General features: G+C 32.9%; 1 protein-coding gene across 3 annotated transcripts; it reads left to right on the forward strand.

The window, feature by feature from the left end:
- Positions 1-667: 667 nt before the first annotated feature.
- On the forward strand, positions 668-4,522 carry LOC120074337 (tRNA-splicing endonuclease subunit). 3 transcript variants are annotated; one of them, XM_039027428.2, is made up of 7 exons: positions 668-871; positions 935-1,048; positions 1,130-1,197; positions 1,693-1,881; positions 1,978-2,109; positions 2,967-3,365; positions 4,112-4,522. In XM_039027428.2, exons 4-7 carry the CDS (start codon positions 1,754-1,756, stop codon positions 4,248-4,250), a joined length of 798 nt encoding a protein of 265 aa, XP_038883356.1. In that variant the 5' UTR covers positions 668-871; positions 935-1,048; positions 1,130-1,197; positions 1,693-1,753; the 3' UTR covers positions 4,251-4,522. The 3 variants fall into 3 exon arrangements, with proteins under 3 accessions (XP_038883356.1, XP_038883355.1, XP_090167845.1); XM_039027427.2 differs by having other exon boundaries at positions 697-871; positions 1,688-1,881; XM_090311719.1 differs by having other exon boundaries at positions 697-1,048.
- The last annotated feature ends 5,848 nt before the right edge of the window (positions 4,523-10,370 follow it).

Genomic DNA, 10,370 nt, shown 5'->3' on the forward strand with positions numbered 1-10,370 from the left:
TTTTTATTGTAGCAGGAGGCGGTTATTATATTTTGATCATGATCGTTGCCCCAAACGCCCTCTTAATGTTTTCACATGCGAATTTCAATGCACATGGACTAATCTATTTTAAGACTGACCAATTTTTTTTAAAACTGTTTTTTTGTCTATTGATGAAAATAAACTTGAAAAAAAATATCTTTTTGATTCCGATATTCTGGATTTAGTTTCTATTTGCTTTCTAGATTTCAAAATGTTGTATGTTTAGTTCTTAGTTTTGATTTTAGTTTCAATTTAGTTCATAAACTTCAAAATATTACAATTTTACCATTGAAATTTAAGTTTTGTTTCAATTTGGTCCTTAGGTTTCAAGATTTTATATTTTAACTTTGATTTTTATTAAATGCTTACTTTCAACATTAACGATAATGTCTACTAATTATCTAAAATAAGTATATAAAAGAATTAATTTTAAGAATGATGAAAAACTAATTTGTTGAATTATTATGATTTTAAATTTATTCACATGCATTAACACTAAATATTGAGTAAAAAGTTTATATGAAAAATAAAAATCTTAAAATCTAATGACTAAATTATAATTAATAAAAAAATTGTAACATTTTGCAATCAAATCAAACTTAAAATTAAGCGCTAAATGTATGATATTTTGAAATCAGGATCAAATATAAATTAGATTAGTAGCACCAAAACTATATTTTCTTAGGAAAAAAAAATCTGAGTCGTGTCATGTGTGATTAGGTGCGGCTTCTTCCCGTCAGTCGCACCCTCTCTCCGGCGTTCCGCTGCCACTCCACCGTTTGCGCCGCTTAGTTCCATCGCCATCCGCCGTGCTCAGGCCAACTGCGCTGCCACTGGTGGCGATCTTCACGTGGGTTTCTTCTCCTCTCTCATCTATTTTTCTTTCCCTTCGCATTTAATTTCTCTCTCACAGAACTCGGTCGCATCGTCACTGCAAGCTCCCCGGACCTTCCGGCCGTCGTTACTTCTACCGCCATTGCCTAGTCACTGCCGGGACCACCGCAGATGAGCGTCTTGTGACGTTTCGGTGAGTTTTCTTGTTGGTTATTGTTACCGATGGCAGTTTAACTCCAATTTCGGTTACCCACCCACACTGCTTTGATCTTAGATTCGAGAAGTCTGAGGGGTTTAACGTGCTGTCCAGCAGCGCTTAAGGACGTTTGGCGACTTTTTCTGGTGAGTTTTAGGTTCGGATCACTTTCAAATCCGTTGTAGCTAGTAGATTGAGCCCTAACTTCTGAATTTTTATTGAGCTTAGAGTTAGGGCAAATTCATCACTGAAGTCAAGAAAACTAAATTCTTGGATAAGTGTATATGGGTAAATTATTCTAAGCACACTGGTTCTTTGGTGAATTCGACAACTTTTGTTTGGGCCATAAAGGTTGAAGTTAATTATAGTTTGCGTTGTGGTAGGCAGCTCTCATGGCTCAAATCTCTGAAAACCTTCCCCTTCTTATTCCGCCGTAAGAAAGAGTAGGTCATTGTGTTGTTCAATAAACTGTTAGTTACCAAATGAAATTTCAGAATTAAGAATCACATCGCATCGATATCTAGCAATTTTGGTAGTTTTGGGTTGTGAACGACCTTTCCGGACCAGATCTATTCTTTAGATTGTATAATTGTGTCACTGAGTTCTAAGTAGTTTTGGGTCGTTATTTCTCCATAGTTCAGACTTCAGTGCCATGTCCATTCCCTGAACGAGGAGTTTTGATACCTAAGTCGGGGGTTTCTGATGGAGGCTGTGGATTGGGAAAGCTCCTCAGGAGGAGCTAGTGGTGATGAAGACAACTATGAAGAAGACATCAACAACGAAGAAGAATGTCTTTGTGCATCTGGGTACTTGCGCAAGTTGCAATTCAGGTTAAGAATTTCAAGAATTTAAACTCCTCCATATCCTAAAATAGGATGATGCTATTTGCTTATTATTGTGTGTTACAACATTTTATCTGTCTCCAGGAAGCATGCTTCAACAGCTCGATGGAATGATCGGATGGGAATGGCAGAAGTTTTAGAGAACAAGGGAAGCCTTTGGACGACAACTGGCATTGTACGTTGTGGCAAGATTTATTGTTCCATTGAGGAAACTTTGTAGGTTAAACTATGATCTTATTTTGGATTTGTTATCCCTATTGTTTTTTGATATTTATCACAACACTTTTTGGGGAGTTCTCTTTCACATTGTCTTAATTTGATTACTTTAAAGTAGTAGGGTAATATCATTAAAAAGAATAGGAATTGGAAGTGTTTCCAAGCCAAGGCCAGGAAATGGCCTATGAGGTGAGGATAGCTGCATTAAATGCATCTTGATAACTACCTTGATCGCCTTTTGGTCAGTTTTTTAATTGCTTGTTTGGCTGTCTTTGGGGCTATATTTAGAACATTACATTATGAATAAAGTGAAGGAATTCTAAATTAAAATATACAAGAGGACGCACTAGTTGCCTTTTGTGTCTTAGTAAATATAAGAAATCATTTTTCTAGTACTTTTTTTTAACTAGAGTCTTTTTTCCTATCATTATCTCTTGAAAATAAGTAGCATCAATGAAGTTTTATTAATCTTCTTTGTGTACAACTAGATAATTCAATTTATGCATCACTTATTCTTCTTTTCTATTTACAATATGTATTCATCGTTTACTATATTTACAATATATATGCACATCTATTGTTTTACCTTCACTTGGGCAATGCTTTTTTATATCTATTTTTATTGTGTCTCTGGTTTTAGGAAAGTTGGAAGTGTGTTGCCTTAAAGTGCATCTTGTGCTTTGTAAATGTTGGTTATGATATGACCTTTTGACTCAAAAGTAGAGTGGTACTATTTAAGCAAAAAATATCCTATTTTTCTTCTCTTTTTTCCCCCGATTACAAATTGTAATCTCTTTTGCGACATTCAAATGACAATTTTTATGCACACTATCAAAATTTATTTTATGTATTTTCAGATTTCTTATTGAAGTAGGGGCCCTGCATCTTTTGGATCATGATAATTCAAGTCTTTCTTTGGAAGATGTATATAAGAAAATAGCTGAAGGAAAAAATGGGTGTCTTTGGGAGCAGTTTGAAGTTTATAGGCACCTCAAATCTCTTGGTTTCATTGTTGGAAAGCATAAAGTTCCTTGGTCTCTGAAGAGTGTTAGGGATGGCAGTAACATTTCATCTCCAAGTTCTATTGAAAACAAAGGAGCATCAGATGTCAAATCAGAAGACGAGAGATCGATTTCTGAACTATTAGATGGCATTCAACTCGAGGAAGTAATGCCTATTTTTGATGTTTTTCTTCCACATAACAAGTTTAGAAAGTCTTCTCCTGGTGACCCAAATTTTATGGTCTACTTGACCAGGTAACAACTTCCACTATAAGTTAGTCTGCAGTATTGAGTTTTGTGTTCAAGTTTTTTAGACTACGCTTGGTGTGCCTTTTGAAAAAGGTGTTTCTCAAGTGAGAAGCATACATGATGGAAGCAGTTTTGGAAGTAATTTAGTTAAATTAAATGCTTCCCCTATAAGCACTCTATGCACTCTATTAATTTTTAGAATTTATCAAACTACTTTTCATCACTGAAACTTTTTGGAGATGCATTTAGTTAGTCGAAAACACCTTTTACCACTCTTAACATCTTCACCAAATCCTGCCTATTTCTAAATAAATACTTCCAGTCATCCATGAGGACTTTTAAAAGGCATGTTAAACACAATCCCTATTTAAGTTTGCACATTTATCATAGAAACTTCATCTTTCCCTCCTCTCTTTTGTACATTTATCGAACAACTCCATCTTCACAACCTTGCACTTAACTCTATCTCAAACACAAACTTCCTAACTCCAACATATTAACTCCAGATTTCAGAATTCAACTTGGTGGTCCAAACACCCTCTTAGATTAGTACTCAATTCTATGGTTGTGAAATTGTTTATTATTGATTTCATTTTTAGCCTTCTGTAACTATTTAGTTGCATTCTTGTATAAACGCCAATATCTAATAATAGGCTTCAACTTGCATCGTTTCTTCTTCTGGAGAACTCTTTGCATTACTTAGAATTGGTCTGATCCTTTAACTCCTGTGAAGTGATTTATTTCTTTTATAGGGGATATCCACCTTCAAAGAAAGATCTTGAAGTTCTTGCGAGAACATCCAGAGGCATTCCAATGAAATATTGTCATGTTGAACATGGACGTGTCTGCTTCTTTTCATTTGATACGGTGGAGCTCCCTATCTTACCTTGACATTGTTGTGGATAGCTCTGCTATTTAATTATTTTAGATTAGTATTTGGCATGTTATTTGATTTCTGTTTTATGTTTTCAGCCGAGTCGGGGGCAGGGGTACTTCTTCCCTTATAACCTAAGGTTTTCTGTTTTGAGAAAGTTAGAAGTTAGTTCCTATAGTTTATAATTTGAATTTAGGCCGTACGGAAGGAATTATTTATATGGATTTTATCAGACTATAGGGACTATTATGAAGTTTTATCAAAGTATAAATTTGACTAATTCAAATTACAGGAACCGAATTTATAATTTAACCAAAAAAGAGGGAAAAAAAACAGCTCATCTACAAAGAAATATGTGGCTAAGATTTGGATTTCTTGCTGGAAAGTAGTGTTCATCCAAATGATCCCCCACATGTTCAAACCTAAATCCACATGGGTTGAATATAGAACTTTCAGAATGTATTTGAGTTCAAGTTCTTGTATTTTAAATATCTAATTTTAGTTCCTGAAACAAAGTCCAGAGTACAAAGAAAAATGTTATTTTAATCTAAAATTTTTATGTAAAACAATATAATATGGGAATATGTTTGTAAACATATAAAATGTTTTAGGAAAAAAAACCATAATAAACTAGTAGTAGAGACAAATTAAGATTTATTGAAATTATGAAAAAAAAATTAAGATATTTGAAATTACATAAATTAAATTGAACACGTCACAAAGAAGGATGGAATGGTATTTTAACCTAGAATGTATGAATGGTATTTTGATCCTTATATTTTTTACTTAAATTTATTTTGATCTCTCTCCTTTTAAATTTTGTTCATTTTAGTCAGCAAAAATTAAGGTTTCGTTTAATAACTTTTTGTTTTTTGTTTTTAAAAATTAAACATATTTTCTTCTTATTTCTTACCATACTTTATATCTTTTTTTAGTATAATGGTTGAATTATTAGCTTAATTTTTTTCAAAAAAAACAAGTTTTTGTCTTAATGCTTAATGCTACAATTTTGTATGATAACTCACTTCATTGCTTATAAAAGCATTCATGAAATTCATCAGTGTCTGCACAATTAAATGCATTTGGTTAAACTTAGTACATAGCACAAATATTTTTTGAAAAATGAGGCAACTAGACAGGTCGATGTTGTATTCTTGCCTTTTATTACATAATACATGCTTCAACTAATTTACCAATTAACCAAACGATTTGAGAATGAGTTATTGTATAGGTAGCATTAGTAGGGTTATTAAGTAGTATTTCTATTATTACGGTATAATTATAATAATGTACTTATTTTCCTTACACTAAAAATTAAATTGTCTCATAGCACATAATTATTAGGTGCTGCTTGGGTTGCACAATTCATCCAATGCTCCCTTTTTTCCGACCACATGATACGCTGTTATTCAATATTATACCAATAATGCACCAATTCTTTTTCAAAGAAAAAAAATCAAATGATTAAGTGCAACCATCTAATTCAATGCTCCTCTTTTCCTCACACAATATTTTTTTAAAAAAAAAAATGCCACATGACACATAATTATCGAGTGTTGCTTGGGCTTTATGAGTGTAGTAAAGGATCATCGGTTGAGCGATGTTGGTTTTAGGCTCAAATTGACGCTGACCACTAACATTGTAGTTGTTATCGGTGTTCGTCGAATTTTGCAAAGATGTAAAATCGAATAGTTAAATGCTTGGATGGTTCTCTACAATTTTCAAGATCAAATCTTAAAGAAATCAATCAAATTTAATCTCAAAACGGATGAATTTGATTGGGTGCACAAAAAATGTGTGCGATTGCATCTAAGTTTTTCTTTTCAAAGAAACGGGTAATGGTTAGGGGTAGCCACCTAACTCAATGCTCCCATTTTCTTTATACATTAAAAGTTTTTAAAAATATTTTTTTATAAAAGAAACTACTATATGACACACTATTAGCGGGTGTTGCATGGGAGATCGATGCAACCCGTATCAGACTGAAAATATGTTAATGTTTGGTTGATTTTATTATCCATTGTTTGGGCAAGCGCGACATTGTTGACAATGTTATCCTTGAGAGCATCAAATTTAATATATTCGTCCTTCTTTGATGGAGACTCTTCTATCTCTATAATTAAGCGACGATTCTTTCCACTACACTAATGCTTAATGTTACATTTTGTATAATATTTCTCATGTCATTGTTTACAAAAGCATTGATAAAATTCATCATGTTACTATACTCCACTTCCATGGACAAGTTAAACACAAGCTAAGCAACTGTAAGAAGAGGGTCCGACTCCATTTATCTATATAATTAAATGCAATTGGTTAAACTTAGTACATAGCACAACTATTTTGTTTTTTAACAATTAGTCACATAGCACTAGACTAACATAAGTAACTTCCTCCTTTGTTCATTACGAGTTTCTTGTGCTCAAATAGACATGTCAATGTCGTATTCTCGTCTTTTATTGCATAGTGCATTACTTCAATTAATCAAGAAATTAATGCAAAAGGAATTGTATAAGTAGCATTAGCGAGGTACATAGTAAGGTTATTAATTAGCATCTATTATTGAATCAAATATACAAGGTCGGTCTCTTTATTATTACGACGTGTTATAATATATTGTACTCATTTTCCTTACTAAAAATTAAAATGCTCATCTTTTCCTTATACACTGTTTTTGTTTTTAAAAAATAATTGTCACATGATACACTTTTATTGAATGTTGCTTGGACTACACTCAAAGAAGACATGGATGAGTTACAGACAGCTTGAATTCTCCCTTTTTGCTGATTTACTAGAATTATTATTTATTTTTTTTTTTTAATTTTGCCACACTGAGTGTTGGTTGGACTGCACAAGAGAGATTTTTTTCAAAGAAAACAACAATGGTTAGGTGTAGCCACAAAACTAATGTTCACGCTCTTTTCCTTACACATTTACTTTAAAATAAATAAATTTTTATTTTAAAAAATTTATCACATGAGACGGTAAACAGATGCTACTTGAGAGGATTGGTGCAATCCATTTTTTTAAAAGGATAATGATTAGGTGGCACCTAACTCAATACTCAACTTTCCCTAACACACAAAGATTAAAGAAAATTATTTTTTTTGTAAAAATTATCACATGGCACAATGTGATAGGGTGTCTTTTGGACTGAATAAATTGTTTTGTGTAGCATAAGCTACACAGGTTTAGGGTTTAGGAAAAAAATTTGACACATGATACATTGTTATTTGGTATTGTTTGGACTAGATGAGACCTATAGATCCCTTCTTGTCAACATCAAGAGTGTTTATAGTTATTTTCTCATATGTTGTTCAAATTACTTGGTAGAAATGGAAAAAAGGAATATATATATATTCTGCTTAAAAACCTTCTTGTTTTTAGGGTCTTACTTATTTCCTTCTGGTTAATTAATAATCTATAAAATGCGTCTTTAAATTCTTTTGAAAAATTTCTATATGTTTCAATATCGTGCGAATGAGTAGACACACATCTAGATAAGACTTTATAATGTGTGTAATGAAGGCAAACATAAGGGAACACTAAACAAAAAGTCATACCTATAAATCTATTTAGTTCTATATATTGTTTTAATAATATAACATAAATTTAATTAGTAGTAATTTTCAGTAATAAGAAATTTATTCTAAAATATTCTCAGTTTAAATTAAAATTTTAAAAGAACAACATACTTTTTAATATTAATGAAATAGTTAATAAAGATGTCCATTTCAAAAATCGATTTTTGAGAAATTGTGTGAAATGGCCATTTCAAGCCATTGATTTTCCAAAAGAAAATTATCCTGAAATATAGCCAAACGAAAATTTTCAGTTGACATTTTTTTTTTTTTGCCTCATTTGCCCTTATTGTTGTATGAGATATTTAAAGATTTTGTATCATTAAATTTTGATTTTAATATTCAAATTATAGTTTTCTAAAGAATCTAGTCACGATTTTGGATTGGAAGAAAGTTTTTGGTTTTGTGGTTTCTTCAACAAGGATATATCATAGTCATACTATCTTGTTTTAATTTTATCGTCTCACATTGTTTTCTTTCTTCTCCCTTTTTTCTATGGTTATTTATGATAAAGTCTAAGGGGAAATAACCACCTCTTGGTAAATATTATTTCAAAATTTCCAATTAGCTACAATCAACACTATTTCAAAACCTATCGTATTTTTACTATTTTCTACTGTATTTATTATTTTACATTCATCATTTTTTTGTTCTTTGCTACAGTGTTTATATTTACTTCTCAAACTAACATAGTTTACACTTCGAACACATATTATTATAACCCAAACTAAAATAATCTACTTAGTATGAGACAGATTGTGAGAGTGGTGTTGGGGTTTGTGCCCTAAAGTCTCGTGTCATGTAGTTTGTAAACAACTTTGTACGAACACTTGTGATGTATAATATATATGATATTTACTTCGCTTCTTGACTTTGCACTTTTAGATGTTTTTATTTTACCACAAACCAATAAACTTAATATCCCTAGTTGTCTTTATGTAACTTTATGTAGTGACATACAAGTGGATCATATCTTAAATGACAACCAAAATGGTCTGTAGTATATGGATATAGGAGGAAAACTTTATCCTGGTAACATTACGGATGCGACCCGCTTTGTGGAATAGTTACAAATATTGTGGCTTGTCACAAATGGTTTGATCCTGATCATTCGTGTAGGGGACATGCGAGCGGGGGCGTCCTATACAAAAAGTTTGTATAAGACCTGACCTCAAAGTGTTAACGTCTCGTCATATAACTCCGTTCATGACAAAGACTTCACTTCATTAGGATGATCATAGATAACACAACCTCAATCCTGAGTGAGTTGGGAACTCCTGCCATTGAGGGCGGTCCTTTGATTAGCATGGATGCGAATGGCCAGAGTGCCGACTCAAAGTACCACTTTGGGGATTCATTTAATTTAGTAGCTGGGAACTCAGCTTCACAAGATGGAGTTCACTTCTTTCCCGAAACAGGGGTAGGTAGATAGATTGCTCTCTTAAGGGTTGATCCCGGGGCTTGAACGATGTGGCGCCACACACTTTCTTATGGCCCGAGAGGTGTTCACACATAGTAGGACTATGTTGTATTGTTCATTAGAGGGATCAGTGGTACTTAAGGAATAAGATGTAACTACAGGGGCAAAAATGGTAAATTGGCCAACTGCACTTACGAGCATCTGTGAAGGGTCATCGTATTAATGATTGGTTATATCCAATAGACATAGAAATATATCTATGGTAATAAGAGTTCAACTATCGGGTCTTTAGTGGAATGTCTGGCAGTTAACAGATGGTGGATATCATGGCTAAAGAATTTAATCAGTTATTCACGTACCGTTGGAGCTTCGAGCCATATGTCCATAAGATCCCCTGGGTAGCTTGGATACAAGTTGAGAGTCAGTTTTTTTTTTTTTTTTTTTTTTTTTTTTTTAATTTGGAGGAAATTGGATATAAATATGATTTATATCTAGTGGAGGAAAAATACTATGATTAATATATGATATTAATTCATAGGTAATGAATATGATGTGATGATATTCATTGTCTATTAATTGGACAGTTAAAGGGGTAATAGGACGACATCTCTTCTGTTTTCATAACGGATGAGTAAGTTGAAAAATCACTTTGAGACGTTTAAATAGCTCACGATGTGTTTAACATTGCATGCACGGACATTGTGTTAAAGAGTGTTATTGCTTAACAAAACCTATGCCTATACGATAGTGCTTGAACGATCGCTTACCTATACGATAGTGTTGAGCGATCGCTTAACGATTACATCCATGCACGCTATTTACTAAACGATCATTTACCTTTTCCTAGGTGATCGTTTAGCGACCGATATTTACTAAATGATCGTATAGACGATCGCTTAGCTTTTCCTACACGATCGTATACTTCACCTAAATGATCAAGCATTTTTTTTTCTATACGATAGATAAGTCTATCTCCCACTTGCTTGATCGCTGTACACGATCTCCCTTCCTCCTTCCCTCTATCAAATTCGAACAAAGCCCACCCTTTGGATTCTCACTCCATGAATAGTGAGGGCTCTGAGTGGTGGTATCGTCCCGTTTCTTCGTGTAGAGACTGTTCGAAGTAGACGATTGGG

The sequence above is a fragment of the Benincasa hispida genome, chromosome 3 (assembly GCF_027475165.1).
Source record: "Benincasa hispida cultivar pf3 chromosome 3, pf3_genome.v1.1, whole genome shotgun sequence".
In the NCBI taxonomy this organism is placed as follows: Eukaryota; Viridiplantae; Streptophyta; class Magnoliopsida; order Cucurbitales; family Cucurbitaceae; genus Benincasa; species Benincasa hispida.

What these genes read in the sequence shown, in the direction of transcription:
- LOC120074337 (XM_039027428.2), top strand. Translation starts at nt 1,754, where the DNA reads ATGGAGGCTGTGGATTGGGAAAGCTCCTCAGGAGGAGCTAGTGGTGAT. An exon ending in TTGCGCAAGTTGCAATTCAG is followed by an intron (nt 1,882 to 1,977) that starts GTTAAGAATTTC and finishes ATCTGTCTCCAG; the next exon opens with GAAGCATGCTTCAACAGCTC. An exon ending in TTTATGGTCTACTTGACCAG is followed by an intron (nt 3,366 to 4,111) that starts GTAACAACTTCC and finishes TTTCTTTTATAG; the next exon opens with GGGATATCCACCTTCAAAGA.